This window comes from Schistocerca gregaria, chromosome 11 (genome assembly GCF_023897955.1).
Source record: "Schistocerca gregaria isolate iqSchGreg1 chromosome 11, iqSchGreg1.2, whole genome shotgun sequence".
Taxonomy (NCBI): Eukaryota; Metazoa; Arthropoda; class Insecta; order Orthoptera; family Acrididae; genus Schistocerca; species Schistocerca gregaria.
The window spans coordinates 80008339-80032301 of NC_064930.1; the positions used below are offsets into that span (position 1 = coordinate 80008339).

General features: G+C 38.8%; 1 protein-coding gene across 1 annotated transcript in view; it reads left to right on the forward strand.

Annotated features, from left to right (window-relative positions):
- Positions 1–23963, forward strand: part of LOC126295463 (serine/threonine-protein kinase Pink1, mitochondrial) — a 109358-nt gene that overhangs the window by 34416 nt on the left and 50979 nt on the right. Inside the window, exon 4 of the mRNA XM_049987993.1 lies at positions 21240–21419. Coding sequence (XP_049843950.1) covers positions 21240–21419 — 180 coding nt within the window. The remainder of the gene's footprint in view (positions 1–21239; positions 21420–23963) is intronic.

Here is a 23963-nt window from a genome sequence, read left to right on the forward strand (position 1 = left end):
TTTCTACAAATAATATATTTTGTGGTATAGTTGTATAAGGTTTTACATTTTGTCTCTGGTCCGGTTATTTGACACTCTCAAAGTAACTAAAACTTGCTATCACACGAATACTGCAAGAAACCACACTTTCCAAATTTGGAGTGCTACAGAAATGTGCTTCTGAGTAGGCAGAATGACCAGTTGAGAGAACTGGAAGGGTAGCAGTCTCAGGGTCTCACAGGTAGGGCGTGTGGATTTTTCACAGTCTGTTGGAAGCATCTTTGGCTGCTGTAAGTCTGCCTCTTCAACAACCTTTTTGTTTAACACCAGTTTAGTACAAAATATTCGCAGAGCACAGTGCCCACTCACATCAATGTGACCTGTGAGAAGCCTGGATAACAATGTTTTGCAGTGCAGACCTCTGCGAAACGTGCAGGAAAGGAATCTGTGGGGTTCTGGAAGTTATTGATGGGGATACAGAGCTGTACCAACTGCAGTGCCATAGCTACCTGTGCTCGTTTTCTTGGATGAGGATCGACAGCGTGAACAGCCCGATCGAGGTGGTCACACAGATTCTCACTTGTGTTTAACTGTGGGGAGTTCAGTGGACTGGGGAGTGCGGTAAACTAACTCTTGCGCTCTTCAAACCACCCAAATAAATTGAGAGTTGTGCGATATCTGGTAGGTGCCAGTGTGTCGAGGAAAAGCAAACTGTTTGAAGGGGAGGATATCGTCCCCAAGGATAGGTGCATACTTCTGTTGATCCATTGGGCCTTCCAGAATGACAAGGTCATCCAGGATATGCCATTGCAACATTCCCCAGACAAATAATGCTCCCCCCCCTTCAGCGTGGACTAGATGTTCTCACACCTCACGTGCCAACGGCTGTATGTCCAGTGGAGCGTAAAATGTGATCCGTCTGCAAATGCTCCCTGTCTCCACACTATGGACTTCCAGCCATGGTTTTGATGTGCATATTCCAGCCTGTGTCAGCGTGGGTGCGCAAACTGGGCTCCTGCTGCAGAGGTCCGTACACGGAAACTTGTGCTGAAGAGTCATTCAAGGCACACTGGTGGTAGTCCGGTTTATCTGGGTGGTTAGTTGCTCATCACATCTTTCCAGACATCATCAGCCGTGTTTTCTTTGGCCTGTGGCACACCACAGTTGCCTCTGTACTGGTTTTGGATAGCATGATTTTGCCGTGTGTGGTATTCTTTAACCACAGTGGTATGTGAATGTTTTACAAACTTTGTTATTTTGGAAATGTTTCCACATTTGCCCCGAAAGCCAATGATCTTGTCCTTTTGGATATTACATAAATCCCTCCATTTCTGCATTATAACCATTTTCCACATTCCTTGACATGCTTTATCAGTGTGATGATTCTTCTGGGAAACCTGGAATTGTCATGGAATTACATCTTACCTGGAAAAAAACAGGGGACTTTCAGGAATTTCATAAAATCTCATGGAATTCTTCGTTTTTAACCTAGCACTGAAATTGAATTTTATAAATCACAAATTTTAAAATACTTAATATTTCAGTGTGTTTTAATTACATTATTATTATTATTATTATTATTATTATTATTATTATTCCTACATCAACATATGTACTCCATAAATCACTGTGAGGTGCATGGCACAGGTTACAATCTATTGTACCAGTTATTAGGGTTTCTTCCTGTTTTATTCACATATGGAGTTTGAACGCTTTCGTGCATGCAGTAATGATTCTCATCTTATCTTCACGATCCTTATGTGAGCGATGTGCAGGGGGTGTAGTATATTCCTAGTGTCATCATTTAAAGCAGGCTCTTGGAACTTTATTAGTGGACTTTCTTAGGATAGTTTGTCTATCTTCAATGGTCTGCAAGTTCTGTTTCTTCTGTATCTCTGTGACACTCTCCTACGGACTAAACAAACTTGTGACCATTCGTGCTGCCCTTCTTTGTATACATTCAGTACCCCTTGTTAGTTATATCTGGTACAGGTCCCACACACTGGAGCAGTATTCTATAACCGGTTGCACGAGTGATTTGTAAGCAATCTCATTTGTAGACTGATTGCACTTCCCTAGAACTCTATCAATAAACCGAAGTCTACCTCTTGGTTACCTAAAACTGAGCCTATGTGATCATTCCATTTCATATCCGTACCAAGTATTAGTCAAAAACAAAGTTTATTTATACCAAGTATTAGTCAGGTATTTGTATGAGTTGACCATTTTCAACAGTGACACATCTATACTAAAATTATAGAATACTACGTTCTTTTGTTTTGTGAAGTGCACAATTCTACATTTCTGAACGTGTAGAGCAAGTTGCCACTCTCTGCACCACATTGAAATCTTATCAAGATCTGTCTGAATGTTTGTGCAACTTCTTTCAGACAGTTCTTCATTATAGATAATTGCATCATCTGCAAAAAGCCTGAATTTATTATTAATATTGTCTGCAAGATCATTAATATACAATATGAACAACGAGTATCCCATCATGCTTCTCAGGGGCACATGTGAATTTACTTCTACTTCTGATGATGCTTCTCCATCCACGATAACATCCTCCCCCTCAAAGCCAGTCACAAATTTCAGTTGATACCCCATACTATCGTACTTCTGACAGCAAGAGTAGGTGCAGTACTGAGTCGAATACTTTTTGGGAATCGAGAAATACTGCATCTACCAGGTTGCCTCAATTCAATGCTTTCAGTGTGTCACGTGAGAAAAGAGTGAATTGGGTTTCACATGATCGATGTTTTTGAAATCTGTGCTGGTTCGCGTTGAGGTGGTCAATTTGTTCAGGGTACCTTATTATTCCATATAAATTATAGGTGTTTAGAAACTACTGCTTAAGGCCAGTACTCTCACCAGAGAGGAAAGAGAACTCATTATTATGATCCCCCCTCCCAATCTATCAAAATAAAATAAAATCTGCAATTAAAAATTTTTTTGGGTGTTTCGTCTTTGAGCCATTAATTTTTAAAGTTTCCAAAATTTCTGTCATGTTTCAAAGCCTTCAAATGGCTGTATCTCAAAAGGTATTTGACATATACTGCTTCATTCAATTTATTATAGGCCTTAATTGTATGTGTTGTTTCACTAAATTCATTAAATTGCTAAATTTTCCCAGGCCAAAACCTTTTTAAACTTTGAATATCTCAAAATCAAAATTTTCTTTTGTTTTGGAAAAAGTGTCATTCGTAACACTACTTGTTAATGTGTGTGAAGAAGTTCGTCATGGTATTCCAAAGGAAACATACGAAAACAAATTTTATTTTACTGCTATTCGTATTGCAGACTGTGGCTCTGCTGCAGTTAGTTTGCAAGCTGGTTTATTAAACTATAGTTTAAATGAAATTATAATTTATAATTTTAAAATTGTACTAAAAAGTGCCATATAACAAAACACACATAATGGAAGGAATAAAATGCATTTTCCACTTTTCGTAACTTTTAACCTATGGTAGTGGTAGTAAACGCTTGTAGAACAACAGATAGAGCGAGAGAGAGAGAGAGAGAGAGAGCGAGAGAGAGAGAGAGAGAGAGAGAACATTCACTTAAGTAAAGATGAGTTGTTGAGATAAAATTAGCAAAGTGCTGTAGAAGGAAAGAGGAGGACCAGGGTACTTTGTACATTTGTAACTCTTGAAGCACATTAGCTCAGGGGATAAAGTGGCAGAAAACTGCTGCTGTCATTGTTTTATGTGTTTAATAACCCAACAAAATGTTGAAAAGTACATGTTGGAGTTTAGCAAGTTCCAAGCACAGCCCACAAAGGTAAATATTGTACTTGTATTCTGGCGTGAGTTGTTCAATGTTTTATTGGGAAATGAAACATTTTAAATCGTGACACTGTCACATTTGTGCCTCTCTGTCATCTGGGGATCTGTGTAAAGCATATACTTCATCGATCACTTCCATGTGACAAAAAGGTGAGCATGCAGCATGAAAAAGGAGCTTCGCAGAAAGTTTTTATAAAGCTGTAGAAGCAGTCACAGGCACACATTGCATGTTATACATTTATTCCTATGAGCAAAGCCAAAGGTAAAGCAAAAATAGTTCCTGATTTTAAGGATTTCGATGTTCATAGGATTCAGGTGGACCCAGATGCTTCATGCTTTTGAACAGATTACATGACTTGTTGCTTGCACCTATGATGACAAACAGTGAATGGCATCTGTGCTACCCACAATTGAAAGGTAGATGTAAAGCTTTTATACACACATCATTGTGAATCAGCTGTTTCTTTTTCATAACCAAGAAGACCAGATAAATTGACTGTAATAAAAGAAACATCATACTTTGTACATTAAATCCCTCAACTGCCACTGGAAGAGAGACGAAAATCCTCACATTATATTGCATAAGAGGATGTTGTTGCCTCAGTTGTCATTATTGTGTGGGAGAACTAGGTTATATCATTTAACACTCTAAACACCAAACCTGTAAAATTTACAGGCCTAGTATCGCATGAAAATCACCAGACCTGTAAAATTTACAGGCTGCTACATTTAATTTAATGCAAAACACTGCAACATTATTTCTAGGGGTTTGGCCAGTGTTATACTTTGTACAGATGGCACAGCAGTGTTGTTTACAGCAGCGTAATTCATGTTAAAACTTATCTTTGCGTTCTCAGGCTTCCTTAAGTCATTGTGTTATTTCCTGTTTGTAATCGTGTCTCAGAGGGGTTTATCAGACGCAGAAATCGCGGATTTGATTAATGATAGTGGCACTCTGGATAATATGGAGAGTGGTTCTGACGATTCTGAGTATAATGATGTGTTTGTAGGTACGTATTCCCAAATTTTCAACAGCGTATCACTGCTAATAATTGTGCAGTACACAAATTTCTGCTGAACATCTTTTCTGTAAGAGATACATGTAGTTACATATAATGTGATATTCCTTTTAGAGAGCGAGAGTGACGACAGATTGTCTTCCGATGCAGATCGGAATGATGTTGAAGGTGTTACTTCAAATCCAGCGGCTGCGCCACATCCAAAAGATGTTGACTAGACTGAATTTGACACCTACTGACCTCTGCCTGTTGTCAACACTACACCCAGGCAGATTCTAGTGAATATTGATGACTAAAGTTCTGTACTGGATTGCAGTAATGTGTTCCTTACTGACCGTGATGTAAAAGAACTCAAGATACAGACAAATTTGTATGTGTCTCAGACAATCCAGAAGAAAAGAAGAGGTCATAACATTAAGCCTGATTCAGTTTTGAGTTTCTGGAAGCTAGTGACTAAAAGTGAGATGAGGCAATTCTTGGGTATGCTTTTCCACATGTGTATTTCAAGAAAGCCAAAAATTGTGTTCTTAGTGGTAGCTTCTGTTCCCAAGTTATGAGTCGTTAGCGTTTTACGCAGATACTGTCGTGCTTGCATCTTGTTGACAATTCTAAACAGAAAAACCAGGTGAAGATGAATTTCACCGTACTATAAGAATTTGAAGGAGCGATGTAGCCAGGCATATCGTCCCTCAGAAAAACTGAAAATTGGTGAAGGCATTTGTCCATTTCAAGGTCGTGTGAGCTTCCATGTTTACATGTAAAATAAGCCTCATAAGTATGGATTGAAAGTTTATGCTGGTAAGCATATTGTTGACAATTCTTTGTCCGCTGTTGTATTGCAGTTGTTGTCTGACGGCAGTTTGCTGAATAAAGGTCATACTGTGTGTTTAGACTGATATTATTCCAGTCCAGAGCTTTCTCAACGACTGTCCGATGAAGGTACTGGAGCTGTCGGTACTATGAACAAATGTAGGTAAGGCTTACCTAAAGGTTAGTATCTAATAAGCTGAGAAAGGGCGAAATGTCTTTTCGGCGTTAAGATAATGTATTAGCAATGAAGTGGAAGTATAAGAGGGATGTGTATACATTGTCTACAAGGCATCAGGCCACATTTGGTATGTGTACTAAGAAAAATGGGTCTGTAGCAATGTAACCACATCAGGTACTGGATTACAATCTGAATAAAATTGGAGTGGTTATCTGAGACCAGTGCCTGCAGTACAATCCATTCCAGCACAGAGCATTGAAATGGTGGCGAAAATTATATTTCCATCTGCTGCTGATGGGAGTGTCAAATGCTTTTTGGCTATACAATGCAGTGCACAACAAGAAACTAACAATAACAGACTTAGAGTGACAGCTCAGCTTGTTGGAGATGATACACTTGAAGTCATACAAAGGAATGAAGCAACTGTAGGTTGGCTAACAAAGAGGAACTATGAGTGACCATGCTGCTCGTGTGTGTCATGTGTGCAGTGCCAGGAGTAAGAAAGAGAATGGCAAAGCTTCTCACAAAGAGACACGGTACGAATGTGAACAGTGTGGTGTTTCACTCTGCCTGGAACCTTGCTTCGAAATTTTCCACACTAAAAACAGTGATTCTGTGTGAAATTTGTATGCAGTTATTGTAGACTGACAGAAAGATGTTATGTAGTGCCATAATATTAGTTAAAAATAAATAACTATTGCATTCTCTTATCCGTATGACTTTTATAAATTCTTAAAAACATTTATGTGACTTCTATAATTATACCTTAAAGCTGTGCATTCCAAAGTAGTGTCTGTTGCACATAAATAAAGTTGAAAAGTGCAGCTTCAAAGTGGTACCAAATTTTCCACAATCCAAAAAGTAGATTTGATTGAATTTCTAAATATTGACAAAATTGCCTGGTTTCTAGGGACGGGTACATAAAATAGGTCTGGTACAGAGGGTGTTAAAAGTGCAATACATAATTTTAGAATCTAGTAAGACTGTTAGTGGATCACCTTAACGTCTTTCTTGTTAAAGATGAGTAAATAATTTCTCTTTGCAAGGCACATGAGTAACACATTGTGAAATAAAAACAGCTACATCTCTGTTTGATAATATTGATTAATATTTCTGTAAAATGAAGGCGTAATTAAATGCATTATTTGTAGTCTTTGTTTAAGCATGTGTTTTTATCGTGTATGTCAAAAATCTTCACAGTTAAAATGGGAAAACCAAATGTGAATTTAATTATGTGATTCTAACAATGTAATAAATTTTCATTAAATAAAAATATTTATTTGATAGCCTAATTTGGTTTTTAATTTACTACATCTTAATAACAAGTCCAAAGCCATAAAGATTATGCTCAAGGTGCTGTGCTTACCTGTAAAATAAAAATTATTTTAATATGTTCCCACTGTAACACCATAATGAAGATTGACACACCCATCAACAAATAATGTATGACTAATATACAATTTTCTTTTTCAAAACAAAACAAAAATCAATTTTTGAAATGTTCAGAATTTAAAAATACCGTATTTACTCGAATGTAAGCCGCAATTTTTTTTAATGGTTTTCGTTATCAAAAGAACCGCCTGCGGCTTAGAATCGAGTAAAAGCAAGTGGAAGTCCTGAAAAATGTTGGTAGGTGCCGCCACAACTAACTTCTGCCGTCGAATATATGTAGCGCTACACAGGCATGCTTTATAGGCACAAAGATAAATACTGGTGCCAAAACCTCTGTGACAGTAAATAAATTTAAAAAAAAGGTGGAAGATGAGCATTTTTTTCTCCGCCCCGAGTTTCGACTGCTGCTTTTTCATACATTATCCAACGAAGTAAATAAAAGTTCCGTATTGTTCATCTTCGAATGTAGCAGAATTTCAATGTACTACAAAAATCCGACTGGCAAGACTGTTTGGGATGTTTGTCAATATGGCCAACTCTGCGTTCTGAATTTTTTCCTCCCTGTGATAGGAGATGGTTGCTAATAGGAATCTGATGAAATGTGAATCACATGCAGTATTCTCTTCACCGTAAGAATAATACGAATATAAACATATTGCCATGTATTCTTTCGTGTTTGCTGCTATCTCATTTAAATCCTGTCTGCCTAGTGAACTACGAAACTAGTCAGACAACAGCAAATGCGGAAGAATATACATATTGTGTCATGTTTATATTCGTATTATTCTTATACCTAATAGTGATTCAGTCAGAAATGAAGCATGACAACTGATTAGATTTTTAAATCTAGGATGACTCGTGATTTCTGTGCAGAATTTGATGTACTAAAGAAGAGGCTGCAAAGATTTTCAAACGGAGAAAAATTTTCGCCTAACTCTCGTTCAGAACATGTTATATCAAATGCAGCCTATTATTTGGATCTTGTTGATCATTATCAAAGAAAGCATCAGTGTAAGTAATAACCAATAATAGTCTCCTGCCATTGTTTCTCTAATGAGATGATTCATCTCTTTAAAAAAAAAAAAAATTAAAAAAAAATTAAAAAAAAAAAATTGGAAGCGGCGGTGGCATGCATAAGAGCAAGCCTTGCCTCGGGCGGCGACAGGCCGTCAACATGCACTATCAGAATGCGACAAACAATGCATGACACAGTACAGTAATGCATTTTCAGCTTAGAGTGATGTAAACACCTATAACAAAGAAAAGGCACTTATCAGATCAAAGCAAAATAAGCAATTGATTCAAACCAGACGAAGCATGTGAAGAAGAAAGAATTCCCGTATAAATAAGGACGGAGTGCCTGACGCATTGCAATGGCTACCTGGTAAAGCTTAACTGCTAAGCTTACGACTCGAACCAAACTACTGTAGGTGTATCGTCATTCATTCGACCTAAATTCTCTCGTGTTACAACGGACCAACTTTGTTTCAATTTGGAGGTGCGACCTAAAACTTTTCTCTACCCTTGAATTTTGAGTCTCAAATTTCATGTGCAGCTTAGATTCGGGATTTTTTTCAAGTCTCATTTTTCAGGTGCGGCTTAGATTCGAGTGCGGCTTGGATTCGAATAAATACGGTAATTTCATATGAGAAAATGCAGCATTGTTGTTTTGTCAATTAACACATACTTTTACAGCTTACAAGATACTGGGTAAAGTGGTACATAATTTAGGTCTGTAAGTTATGTACAGCATTTTTGAGATGGGTGATTAACAAAAATCAAATAATTTTGGAAGTTTTAAAAATTAATAATTAAAAATTGAAAGGCCCAAAAAATTTTAATCCAGGTTTTTCATTCAAACAATTTTTACTATAAGTGTACAGAAAATTATTAAAATTAGTTATGTCAAGAACTTCAGACCATTGGTTGACCTCACATAAGACTGACCAATAATGTTTTTCCTCATTCTCTCAAAGGAATGAAGCTGTCTACTGATTTGTTTACAGGTGTCCCCTTCATATCTGTAGACTCCTATTGTTTGTGATCTACATATTAAACCCTCAATTTGGTTGCATTTCTGTTCTCTAATATTGTTATTTTGTGGTTTATTTCTGTTTCTTAACTACTGATTCATTGTCTGGTAACTATGTCTGTCTTGAGGTGATGAGATAACCCCCCCCCCCCCCCTTTTTTTTTTTTTTTTTTTTTTTTTTTTTTTTTTTTTTTTTTTTTTTTTTACAAATTCTGATTTTTTTATAAACCGTCCTCTGATCATCATCTGACATCTGTGGAAGAACCTGTTTGTGTGCACTCTTACTCTGTCCCCAGTACTTCTAGATCAAGTTCACAGTCGAGTAGAGTTTCTCTTCATTGCATGGTTAATTAGTTGTCCAGTTGTGAATGGTTTTTCTTCTAAATAGATGTCATTTTTGATGTGATTAAGTAGCGCTCAGGTCCACAGTTTGCTCCCTACATGGCTCAACAGTCTTGTAGTACCATTCTTTCTTTGCTTAGCAGTGCCGTCCAGTTATTGACTTCTGTGATTGCATACATATGATTAATGTGTGTCAAGAATTTTAAGTTGTGCTACTTTCAAAATTAAACAAATATTTTCCAGAACTATTCATGACATTTTCTCTATATCTTCCTACTGCTGCACCATTTACTTGTAAGCACATTCTGGCTTTAAAGTCTCCTGCTATTGCTGCATGTTGGTAGTTTTTATCTTGGTAGAGTAGGTGATCTTATTTCTGCTAGAGAGAATCTTTGGTCTGCTTTGACAAATGATCATTTAGTTCTTATACTCCTATTATAACCATTTCAATTCCATGTAACTTGATGATGACAGTTACAATCCTTCCATATAACAATGTGTAGTTCTCGAAGTAAATGTTCAGTTTTGTTAATGAGATTGAAAACACCTGCTTTTGCCCATGTATGTCTATAACCTAAACTCCAGACCAAAAATGGATAAAATATCCAAATGACTCATTTCCTTGTCTCTCTCTCTCTCTCTCTCTCTCTCTCTCTCTCTCTCTCTCTCTCTCTCTCTCTCTCTCTCACACACTTTTTTTTGAAACTGAAAAGATTCTGCGTTGAATCGATTCATTTCATTCTCTATTTCAGTGTACTTGTTTTTCATGCTCTGAATGAATGTTCTATGTACCAAGTCCGTGTGTTCATTTTCTTGCCATTAATTGTCATAATATTTTTCCATTGAAGTGCTGAGGCTTTACTTTAGATTCTGGAGCCTTAGAAAAATTGTATGGAAAATACAATGCTGTTCCGTTGATCCAACCCTTGACCTGGAGGATCAGGATTTGACATCAGGGTTTACTCCCTTAGGCAGGTTAGCATCACAATGCCTTAGTAGACTACCTTAGTACTGCCCCCCTTCCCCCCTCCCCCTCCCCCCAACATGGCGAGGTCCGAGGCATGAACTTAATGGAACAATCTATACAACTTTGTAGGTTACGTTTCCAGGTATCACACCCTCCAACCATTCACCCTGGTGGACCCTCATTTGCAAATAATATAGGAAATTTTTTTCTAATTTTGTGTGATACCTTAAAGATTTAAAAATGTTATATTGATTGCTCACGTAGCATAATGGTTATAGTACAAGCCTCATAAGCAAGAGGTTATTGGTTCGAAACTGGTAAAGCGCTTTGAAAATTTTTTATTTTTAAATCTTTATAGAATTGATTTTGGTCATTATTTTTATTCAATTAATAAAAAAATTATTTTTGTTTCTTTGTTACATCATTTTAATCATTGTATTAACTTGCGTTCCTCCCATTTTTTCCCTTCCCATCACTCATCTGTTTGATCTTTCTGCAAGTGAATTTAATTACTTTTATTTATCTATAAATAATATTTCAACATTTGAAAAAACCAATCTATTGGTTGAAAAACAAAAGATGAAATCATCTGTTTGTATGTGCAATGGTTTAAAAATGTAATTTTCATTACGGGGTCTACATTTTCTGCAGTGGTAATTATCAAACAAACTTGTAAAACTTAAATTCTTAATGCACAATGGACAAAATAATCCAATGAAGATTATAACTAAAATGAAATTCAAGCAAATTGAAGAACAGAAATAATGAGTCAACAATATGGATGAAAATGTAGGATGACAAAATGTAAGAAATTAAATTGCCATCAATACATGGAAACATTTGAAATTACATGCCTAAATATTCTCAGTGGGAAAAGAATTACAGGAAGAAAAAATGAAAGCTATTGGAAAAACTTAATAGGATGGTTAAAATGGTGTGACAAAGGAATAGAATTTAAAAAAAACCCTTACATTTAAACCTACTAATTGAATAAAAATATATTAAAAACAAAGATTCCAAGACTTACCAAGCGGGAAAGCGCCGGCAGACAGGCACATGAACAAAACACACAAACACACACACAGAATTACGAGCTTTCGCAACTGGCAGTTGCTTCGTCAGGAAAGAGGGAAGGAGAGGGAAAAATGAAAGGATGTGGGTTTTAAGGGAGAGGGTAAGGAGTCATTCCAATCCCGGGAGCGGAAAGACAGGTGTACACTCGCGCGCGCGCGCGCGCTCGCGCGCACACACACACACACACACACACGCACACACACACACACACACACACACACACACACACACACACAGACACAGACACAAGCAGACATATTTAAAGGCAGAGATGTCAGTCGAGGCGGAAGTACAGAGGCAAAGAAGTTGTTGAAAGACAGGTGAGGTATGAGCGGCGGCAACTTGAAATTAGCGGAGGTTGAGGCCTGGCGGATATCGAGAAGAGAGGATATACTGAAGGGCGAGTTCCCATCTCCGGAGTTCGGATAGGTTGGTGTTGGTGGAAAGTATCCAGATAACTCGGACGGCGTAACACTGTGCCAAGATGTGCTGGCCGTGCATCAAGGCATGTTTAGCCACAGGGTGATCCTCATTACCAACAAACACTGTCTGCCTGTGTCCATTCATGCGAATGGACAGTTTGTTGCTGGTCATTCCCACATAGAAAGCATCACAGTGCAGGCAGGACAGTTGGTAAATCACGTGGGTGCTTTCCCTTTGATCGTGTACACCTTCCGGGTTACAGGACTGGAGTAGGTGGTGTCCTGTAACCCGGAAGGTGTACACGATCAAAGGGAGAGCCACATGTGAAAGCACCCACGTGATTTACCAACTGACCTGCCTGCACTGTGATGCTTTCTATGTGGGAATGACCAGCAACAAACTGTCCATTCGCATGAATGGACACAGGCAGACAGTGTTTGTTGGTAATGAGGATCACCCTGTGGCTAAACATGCCTTGATGCACGGCCAGCACATCTTGGCACAGTGTTACACCGTCCGAGTTATCTGGATACTTCCCACCAACACCAACCTATCGGAACTCCGGAGATGGGAACTCACCCTTCAGTATATCCTCTCTTCTCGATATCCGCCAGGCCTCAACCTCCGCTAATTTCAAGTTGCCGCTGCTCATACCTCACCTGTCTTTCAACAACTTCTTTGCCTCTGTACTTCTGCCTCGACTGACATCTCTGCCCTTACTCTTTGCCTTTAAATATGTCTGCTTGTGTCTGTGTATGTGCGGATGGATATGTGTGTGTGTGTGTGTGTGTGTGTGTGTGTGTGTGTGTGTGTGTGTGCGCGCGCGCGAGTGTACACCTGTCCTTTTTTTCCCCTAAGGGAAGTCTTTCCGCTCCCGGGATTGGAATGACTCCTTACCCTCTCCCTTAAAACCCACATCCTTTCATTTTTCCCTCTCCTTCCCTCTTTCCTGACGAAGCAACTGCCAGTTGCGAAAGCTCGTAATTCTGTGTGTGTGTTTGTGTGTTTTGTTCATGTGCCTGTCTGCCGGCCCTTTCCCGCTTGGTAAGTCTTGGAATCTTTGTTTTTAATATATTTTTCCCATGTGGAAGTTTCTTTCTGTTTTATTTACATCATAATTGAATAAAAATAATGATAAAGATCATTTTTGACAGATTTAAAAATAAAAAATTCAAAGCACCTGATGAGATTTGAACCCACAGTCCTTGCATAAGGGGCACGTGCTTTAACAATTATGCTACAAGACCAGTCTGTGTGACATTTCTCGTTTGAAGCTCTAGAGCATTGTGCAAAATTCCAAAAATCTTATCAGTTACTTGCAAATAAAGGTCCAGGGGGTAAATGTCTGCAGGGCATGATATCAGTGATCTTAACCTACATTACAAAAATATCAGGGATCTTAACCAACATTACAAAAGTCGTCCCATCACTCCTCGCAAGTTGAGGCTAGAGAGTGAAAATGAAAGACACCCCAGGCCTTGCAGTCTAACACCGACGGGGTTGAAAAAGTGAGAGTTTGTCGAGCGGGGCTGACAGGAAAGAAAACAGTAGTAGTCTAACGCAAGTAAGTGAAAGTTATGTCAGGGCCCATGTATTTCCAAGAAGGAAGCCCCCCCCCCCTCCCCTTTCCCCCCTGGGAGACTGCTTTTTGTATTTTCTATCAATAGCACTGCATTAGGATAGGTCCTTCCAGTATACTGTATTTACTCAAATCCAAGCAGCACTTTTTTCCGGTTTTTGTAATCAAAAAAACCGCCTGCAGCTTAGAATTGAGTGCAAAGTAAGCGGAAGTTCTGAAAAACGTTGGTAGGTGCCGCCACAACTAACTTCAGCCGTCGAATATATGTAGCGCTACACAGGCATGCTTTGCAAGCACAAAGAAAAATACTGGCGCCAAAACCTCTGCGTCAGAAAATAAACTTTAAAAAAATGGTGGAAGACGAGCTTTTTTTCTCTGCCCTGAGTTTAGACCACTGCATTTTCATACATTATCCAACGAAGTAAATACAAATTCCGTACTGTTCATCTTCGAATGTAGCAGTATTTCAATGTACTACGAAAATTCGACTGGCAGGACTGTTTGGGATGTTTGAAAATATGGCCAACTCTTCGTTCTGTATTTTTTTCCTAACTGTGAAAAGAGATGGTTGCTAATAGGAACTTTTATGAATTGTGAATCACATGCAGTATTCTCTTCACCATAAGAATAATATGAATATAGACATTTTGCCATGTATTCTTTCGTGTTTGTTGCTATCTCATTTAAATCCTGTCTGCGTAATAAACTATGAAACTAGTGTGAGACAACAGCAAATGCGGAAGACTATACATATCGTGTCATGTTTATATTCATATTATTCTTATGCCTAATAGTGATACAGTCAGAAGTGAAGCATGGCAATTGACTAGATTTTTAAATCTAAGATGACTAATTTCTGTGCAGAATGTAATGCAGGGCCTTCTAAAGAGGGGTCTGCAAAGATTTTCAGTCGGATAAAAATTTTCGCTAAACTATCGTTCAGAACATCTTCTATCATACGCAGTCTATTATTTGGTTCTTGTTGATCATTATCAAAGAAAGCAGCAGTGTAAGTAACAACAAATAGCAATCTCTTGCCATTGTTTCGCTAATGAGATGATTCCTCCCCTTCTCTCTCTCTCTCTCTCTCTCTCTCTCTCTCTCTCTCTCTCTCTCTCTCTTCCCCCCCCCTCCCCCCCCTACCTGTCCACCCTTCATCATCTAACCAGTAGTCCAATTCTACTCGTACCCAACGCACCATATCAGATGTGGCAGTAAGAACAGTAGCTGTGATTTGGTGTCACAGGTCTTTGAGATTCTGTGGTAGAGGTGGAATGTAAATGTTACCGATGATGTATTCCCACACGAGAAATGCTGGACGTCAAGTCCAGATACGTAGCCTCTCCAGTGATGTGGTAGTGTCCCATTTGGGTAATCTCTCACACAGTTCTGGAAATGTGGAGTTGTGCCATCCTATGCAAAGATGAAGTCCCTGATATCAGCTTCAGATTGTGGCAACAGCCAGAAGTGCAATGTGTTGGGATAGGTGATATGACGGCAGTTCACTTAGCGAAGAGGGAAGGTCTGCAGACAGTTTTGTTTGCCACAGCACAGAACATACTTATTTTATAGGACTGTTAAACACGTTGGACAGTTGCGTGTTGATTCCTTTTGACCCATATGTGTGTGTTGTGTTGGTTGACCTTTCCCAAAAGATGAAAAATGGCTTCGTGCCTGATGATTAATTTGCTTCTCAAGTTGCCATTTTAAGATAGTTCCAGCTTATCAGTGCAGAACTGCAGATGGTGCAATTTGCCGTCACTGTTTAGGCTTGCAGATGGTGCAGATTTTTTGGCGTCACTCTTTAATTCCTTATGGAGGGTTTTCTAGACTGTTAGCAGAGGGTCTCCACTAGCTCAATAGGTTTACTTTGTAGGACTATACAATGTTCCATCCTTAACACAATTCACTGTCTGTTTTGACACGCCTGATTGGCCCGAATGTTTTAAACCACACAGATGACTATCCTCATCAAATTTCTTGTGTCATTCCTCTATGCTGTTGTAAACTGGTGGTGCACTGTATAATTTGCCACAGAATGCTCTTTGCACACTCACTGCCAATTGACAATGAGCAAATTCTAACCCCAAAATGCTTTCTTGCAGATTTGTCACAGTTTTCACTAACTATGGACAGTAGCACCCAGTTTTACAAACTAACTTACCAGCACAATTAAAAAAACACTTTAAGAGTTTGACTTTTAGTGTAATGTATCATTAGTTGTATGTAGCCATTTGCTTATACCGAGTTATTTTAAAATGTTCCATGGACTGTATAATCGCCGTACATCATCTATGCGGGGCCTTGTGATGATCTATCCAATTGAAACTGGTAGTAAATGAAGTTTTTATGTATATATTTATTTTTTAAAGAGCAACTCATACTGGTGAAAAGTATGTTGTTGTTTAAAGTATTATGGGAGCACATGATCAGATTCAGTTCCTTATATTTGACAGAATTTCTTCCACCTCTTTACCAGTAATAAATTGGCTATAAAATGTATAGAAGACATTTTGTTGCTTCACATTTAGTGGTGAATCATGGCATTGTCTTTCAATTCTCTCTCTTGCCAAGAATGTTATCACTATAGAGACCTGTGACAGTGAAAAGCATCATGAAGAAAAGTTTATTCTGGAGTTGCTGTGGATTGGTTTTGAATTGTGACACCTGAAGCTTTGTTTACTGTCTCCATGGAAATCTGCTGTTGCTCCACAATTTCTGGTGACATGAGCTGATAGCAGACCGGCCTAGTTGCTGTTGAAAGACACTCCTGAGTTCCTCCTCTGAAGAGAACAAAGCTATCAGATGTACCATGTCGTAGGGAAGGCAATTGTTCCACAGTCCTTTGTTTGGGCAGGCAAACTGGAGAAACTGATAACGTGGAATTGTGAGAGTTTTGATACATTGCCTTTTGAGCAGCTTGCAGTTCATATTTAGAGAAAAGATCTTAACGACAGAATATATATCAGTTGTGAACAGAAAAACTGTAGATGTGAATTCTGTTGGCATCGCCAAATAGAAATCTTACATTTCTGCTATAATTCTTGCTGTAAATGAAAATAAATTGAAAATAAACCATTTTTATATAGTTTCTAGTGAATTATTCAGTAGAAATTGGGGAATTTTGTCATCTGGGAAAAATATGGGAAAAACCTAGACATCATTTTAGAATTTCAGGATTTTTTTCACTGTTTTAAGTTTTCAGCCAAGTTTCCATAATTTTGACTTGTAAAAATTGATTCTCTAAGAAAGAATTTTACTGTAGCTCACTACTGAAGAATAATACTGCGGCAATATATCATAAACAAGAGAATAACACCAAAATAAAACTCAAGTTGCAAAGAAAACACAGTGCACACCCACGCGTGCTTTCGATGATGTCGTGTGACACGAGCTATGATTGGCTGACAAAAGTGTCACAGTCCTCTCTGTTTTAGTGCTTACAGTGCTGTATTTGATGTAATTTGTATTTACACCTTCATAATGTGAAAATATGCAGTGTACATGACACTGCTTACCAAAGATCTTTTCAAAACGCGTTGGTATTTTTTTTTCTACATTCCCGGAAGCTCTATGTCAGTGTACAAAACATTTACCATTCAAAGGATTGATAAGTTTTACTGTTCTGAGGAAAACCATATTGTCATTTAATGTGTAATAATGTCTTTTCACCTGGGGAAAAAGAGTATTTTTAACTGGGAAAAATCCGGGATTCCCCCCCCCCCCCCCCCCCCCTCCTCTCCTTGTCCGCATATCACTATGTAATAATGATTTGTTCTGTACCAGTTTTGACACAAAACTGCAGCGACTCCCAGTGCTCCACAGGTGCTGCTCCTCCCTCTTTAGTGTAGCACCTGTTTATTTGTTGGATGTATTCCTAGCTCTATCTTCCACTACAGTTTTACCTTCTGGAGCACACTGTAGTACCGTGGAATGTATTCCAGTGACTTAATCCTGTCGCCGGCCCTGAGGATTATACTTACCCGTAATTGTATTTCATCACTGCATTTATTGGAATACATTGTACCACTTACGTAAGCTCTTGGCATCTGTTTTAGTATGTCGTCTATGTTGCAGTTTGTGATTGTTGTGAAATATAGTTTTTAGGGCCATGGGAAGTTGGGAGGTATGCTTACCACCTTTGTTGACTTGCTGTAAAATTCGCCCATGAAAAGGTTAAAAAGTGTACTTTCATCCTGCCCCCTTCACCTTGTCAGTGTTTTCCGTATGTTCCTTTCTTTGTCAGTTCTGTAGAGAACCGCCTTATTTTTTCTCTAGTCAGTCCACCTAATTTTCACCCATCTATAGCACCCTATCTCAAATGCTTTCTCATTTTCTGGTTTTCTCACAGCCCATGATTCACTACTGTACAATGCTGTGATCCAAACATGCATTCCCAGAAACTTCTTCCTCATACAGAGGCCAGTGTTTGATACTAGCAGACTTACTTTGGCTAGAAATGCCCTCTTTGCCTATGTTTATATGCTTTTTGTGTCGTCCTTGCTTCATCTATCGTGTGTTATTCTGCTTCCAAAGCAGCAGAATTCCTTAACTTCATCTACTACATTGCCCCCCAATTTTGATTTCAAGTTTACCGATAATCTCATTTCTGCTACTCTTCATTATTTCTTGTCTTTCTTCAGTGTACTGTCGATGCATATTTTCTGTCGTCAGACTGTTCAATCCGTTGAGTACATATGTAATTCTTCTTCACTTTCGCCGAAGGTAGCAATCTGGTCAGTGAAGCTTTTCATTGATATCTCTTCATGCTGAATTTTAATCCCATTCTTGAACCTTTCTTTCATTTCCTTCATAGCTTCTTATACGAGGGCTATCCACAAAGTACATTACATTTTGGAATTAAAAATAAGTATTGGAAATATTTTTAATTATATACAGATGAAAGCCACACTTAAATACTACTTTTCTACATAGTTACCATTTAAATTAAGGCACTTATCGTAGGGATGGACGAGCTTGGAAATTCCTTTGTCGTAATATTCGGCTGCCTGCGCCTTCAACCACATAATGACTTGGGACAGAAAAGGTGTGATTTTTGTGGATTTCCTGGAAAGAGGCACTACAATAAACTCTCAAAGGTATTGCCAAACTCTGCACAACCTCAGAAGAGCAATACAAAACAAGCGCAGAGGAAACTTGGGCTCAAAGATCTTGCGGCTTCACGACAACGCGCAGGCCCACACGGCAAATGCCATTCGTGAAGTTTTCGAATATTTTAAGTGAGAGTTGTTTCCTCATCCGCTGTACAGTCCCGATGTGGCACCGAGCGACTTCCACTTATTCCCAGCAATGAAGAAAAGGTCGGCTGTGCAGCGTTTTGATGACAACGCACAGCTTCAAGAAGAGTTAACCACGTGGTTGAAGGCGCAGGCGGCCGAATTTTACGACGAAGGAATTTCCGAGCTCGTCCATCGCTACGATAAGTGCCTTAATTTAAATGGCAACTATGTAGAAAAGTAGTATTTAAGTGTGGCTTTCATCTGTATATAATAAAAAAATTTCCAATAATTTATTTATTTTTAATTCCAAAACGTAATGTACTTTGTGGATAGCCCTCGTATATAGATTGAACAGCAGGGGCAAAACACTACAACCCTTTTGGTAGGGCATATTCTGAGGCATCAAGTGATCACCAATTTAGTATTGGAGGGCAGCGTGGAGGGTAAAAATCGTAGAGGAGGACCAAGAGATGAATACACTAAGCAGAATCAGAAGGATGTAGGTCGCAGTAGGTACTGGGAGATGAAGAAGCTTGCACAGGATAGAGTAGCATGGAGAGCTGCATCAAATCAGTCTCAGGAGTGAAGACCACAACAGCAACAATTACGGAGGGCAAAAATATATTATTAGTTTCAGTTTTCTGATTTTATTTTCTTTCCAAGTTATTAGCAGTCAAGCATTAATTGCCTTGCAGAACAATGAATTTATTTTTGTCAGTTTGCTAAAGAAATTTGGCTTTATTAATCTTTCCACTGAATCAATCAATTTATCTGAGACGAAGTGTTTGATTCAACGGTTTTGGCTAGTCCCAACTGTTTGCTGAATTTCAAATGCACATTTTCATCCTCAGCCATGTATGGCATTATGCCATAATAAAGAACCAAATATGAGATAGTGCAGTACTGGTACACCAAGAACATTTAAATCTTAAAAACTACACTGTAAAGCTTAGTGTCGGATGGGACCTACTTCATTGTGAATCTGGAAAAAGAAAAGACAATATGCACTTGGAGCATAATTATGCATTTTAGTATGGTTTACAAAATTCCGATGCTCATGGAGTATCCTCTGATGACCAATTTCTTATACTGCGTAATGTAAGCTTTATTAGTGCTTTATACATATGAACATGCAGGCTTCCTACACCACTGCAGCTGCACCCGCCCAATAATGTCTGTTTTCTGGCGCTCTTTGGCAACTGCTAAATTTTGAACTTATTTCTAACAGTCTCGGGATAGTACAATGAACGGTGGTTCGAAAAGCGTTACTTTCAAAGTAAATTTCTTTTTACACAAGATGAATTATTTTAAATGTGAGAAAGTGGGATGAGTTTCTTAAATCACAGAGTGTTTAAAACTGATCACTTTGAGGACCAGCCACTTACAAGAATTTCGAGCCCAGAAGACGAGACATTTATGTCATTACTTTAAATCTACTGGCACATTTGTGTAATGTATCTTAAAGTATAACATATGTGAAAAAAGATAAATATTACATGTGAAAGCTTAGCTTCTCTTGAAGCTTATTAATTTTAGAGACCAATATTATATGTGAAAGTCTAGCTTTTCATATATCTATACTATGTATATTAATGCAAACCATTAACTTTTCCTCTTTGTGTGTTCGCGCTATGTAGCAGTGATCTTGCTACTGGCTGACTATAGCACGTGTCCTATGCTCTGAATATCTGCTGTCATTGTCTGGTGAGATCACATGACATGAGATATGACTGGCTTACAAAAGGACATCACAATCTCAGTTTTAATGCTCGGGAAACCAACATGCTGTGTTTGGTGGAATTCGAATTTATACTTTCGTAATACGAAAATATGCTGCGTATATTTTGCTGCACATCAAAGGTCTTTCCAAAACTTCTCTCCCCCCCCCCCCCCTATTATTTAAATCTTTTTAAATTTTATTTATTTATTTATTTTTTTGGGGGGGGGGGTGTTTTATGCCAGTTTATAAAACATTAACCATTAAAAGGACTGATAAGTTAAGTTTTACAGTTCCGAGGGCAAAATCTAAAGCTAACCTACTGTCACTTAGGACGGAAAAAGTGTATTTTCGACTGGGAAAAAGTATTTTTTTTAAAAAAACTGGATATCCGGGATTTTTTTTTTCCTTGTCCGTGTATACACCTCGAGGAAGTTGTCGAAATATTGTGGAAATTAAAATGTGCACTGTACTCGACTGTAAACCTAGGTACTTGGAGATCTTTACACTTTTGTTGAGTAAGTCCATAATATTGTGAGAAGCTAATTAAGGTGTAAGAAGAGAGTACTTGAAAACAATTGGAATTCCAGAAAGAATTTTACTATTGTTGTGTTGTTATTAGTCTCTCACATTTCTGTCACCTTCTTGTAATTCCAGTAAGGTGTAAGTGTGAAATACACCAATTTGTTTGCTGTCATTTAGGTTGGCCAGCCGTGTACGTCGCCTACCTCCGCATCCGAACATTGTGGAAATCCTGGGGCTATTTGCAGACCGTGTGCCATTTCTACCCGGCTCACTGGCTATGTACCCGGATGCCCTCCCATCGAGGCTAAATCCGGAGGGTTCGGGGAGGAACATGAGTTTGTTCTTGCTTATGAAAAGGTAAGTGGATGAATTATACAAGTCAGCAGCATGAGGTAGTTTAGAATGCTATTACTACAAGGTGTATTTGAGAAGTAGAGAGATCCAATATCACTTTAATTTCATGTGTATTCCCAGCCAGCAGTAAAAAAGTGAAACACTAATCGAACTCCTACACAGAGTGGTTGAAGAAGCAAGTGCAATGATACGGAAAAGTTAGTGATTCACTTCTTTGCTTTTGAATGGGAAAAGGTGTGATGAGATAAATGGGAAACTGGATGATGAATGGGAAGTGGGATGCTCTTAACAATAGCCCTTCCCCTACAATGACAATATTTGGATATCACTTCAGTGTCGTCAAACATCAGTTTTCACTGAGAATTGAAGCAATTGACAACAGCTGTCTCGAGATCTGCGTCGTCTTCATGCTGTCAGCTGCCGAGCTGCCGTTTCGTGTACAAGGAGAGGCATTAAATGCTTGTTGTGATGTGAATACTGTAGGATGCAGGGTCAGAAAGCTCCCAACAGAAACACTTAGTGTAATTCTTGGTACAGGCAGTGGTTGGGAGGGAGGAAAGAGGACTGTCACAGAGTACTATCCTAGACAATAGTTAACTGTGCTGTCTAGTTTGAATGGCATTGTTGGTTTAATGAGCATTTTGCACATCAGGTGTAATTGTGGATCCATGTTCCATGAATTCAGTCAGAAAACCCTTGCTTTTGTCTACAGAGTCTAAAGAGTGTCACGCCCCCTGCATAACAATTATCAGCCTTTGTAACAGAAGCAACCCACTGCTTTTGATTGGTGTTTGATTTCTGTACTATGTGGAGGAATTCACATCTCACTGACAGCAACGACGACGCAGAGTCCTTCGGATCTTACTGAAATTGCTTCAGAAACAGCTTCCAGATTGGCAGTCACAATACCCTTCAGGCTAACATCTCGTACTCCACCAGGTTACTGTGAAACTTTTTTATTATGTCTCTGTAAACACTGCACTTTTTCAATAACTGCAACTACTGGGCAACCCAGGCAGTCCTCATCAAAAATGGATGTGTAGCCGTGTCAGAAATGAATGTGTAACCTTGTTTAAAGTCATAGAAATAATATCTAACTGTTGTTACTGATGTGAAGGGACACCATTAACAGCATAAAATTTCCATTTGTAGTCTTCTGTAACTCAGTCGGTAAAAATGGAACCTTTGTAGGGGTGCTTTCTTGTCTGTCTGTCTACTGTCCATCTGTTCATCTGACTGTTCAGAAATCTATTTCTCAGGAACAGGTTGGTGTATAAAGTTAACATATGTCACATACTAAGGTCTATCCTCCCGTGGCAGTAGAATAAATGTCGATGGTGTTAGGATGGCAACCAGCTACAAATTTTCTTTCAGTTCCTTTATTCAAAGGCTACCGTTACCAGTTTTGAATTGTTGTGATTCATCCTCAGACGGTTTACATGCTTTCTTTATGACATGTGGTGTGTTTTTTACAGATTAATTGTCGTGAAACGTCGGTTTCGAGATGATTTCTACCACACATAACATGTTTTGATACATTGATACATACAAAGCTTGTATGTATCAAAACATGTGGTGCATGGTAGAAATCATCTCAGTGACAAATCTTGTGTTCAGTGAGAACAATTTACGTGCGCAACAATAAGAATGCAGTGGGAATGCATTTACATCTGCTGGACGAATTTTATGAAAATAAACACTCGAAACTGACGTTTCACGACAATTAATCTGTAAAAAACACACCACATGTCATAAAGAAAGCATGTAAACCGTCTGAGGATGAATGACGATTCGAAACCGGTAACAGTAGCCTTTGAATAAAGGAAATGAAAGTAAATTTGTGGCCGGTTGCTGTCCTAACACCATCAACATTTGTCTTCAAACAACAGCCACAGTCTCCATCGTGTCAGTTTCTAAGTCAATGCAGTCAAATGATACATCCAGTTATGTCACATATTTTGATACTTGTGAAGTGTCGTTAAAATGTAAAGGTACTCTCCGATGACCTAGAATGGTGAAATTTGGCAAGAAGCAATATTTCACACTTCGCAGGAGAGCTTCTGTAAAGTTTGGAAGGTAGGAGACGGATACTGGCAGAAGTAAAGCTGTGAGTACCGGGCGTGAGTCGTGCTTCGGTAGCTCAGATGGTAGAGCACTTGCCCGCGAAAGGCAAAGGTCCCGAGTTCGAGTCTCGGTCGGGCACACAGTTTTAATCTGCCAGGAAGTTTCATATCAGCGCACACTCCGCTGCAGAGTGAAAATCTCATTCTGGAAACATCCCCCAGGCTGTAGCTAAGCCATGTCTCCGCAATATCCTTTCTTTCAGGAGTGCTAGTTCTGCAAGTTTCGCAGGAGAGCTTCTGTAAAGTTTGGAAGGTAGGAGACGGATACTGGCAGAAGTAAAGCTGTGAGTACCGGGCGTGAGTCGTGCTTCGGTAGCTCAGATGGTAGAGCACTTGCGCGCGAAAGGCAAAGGTCCCGAGTTCGAGTCTCAGTCGGGCACACAGTTTTAATCTGTCAGGAAGTTTCATATCAGCGCACACTCCG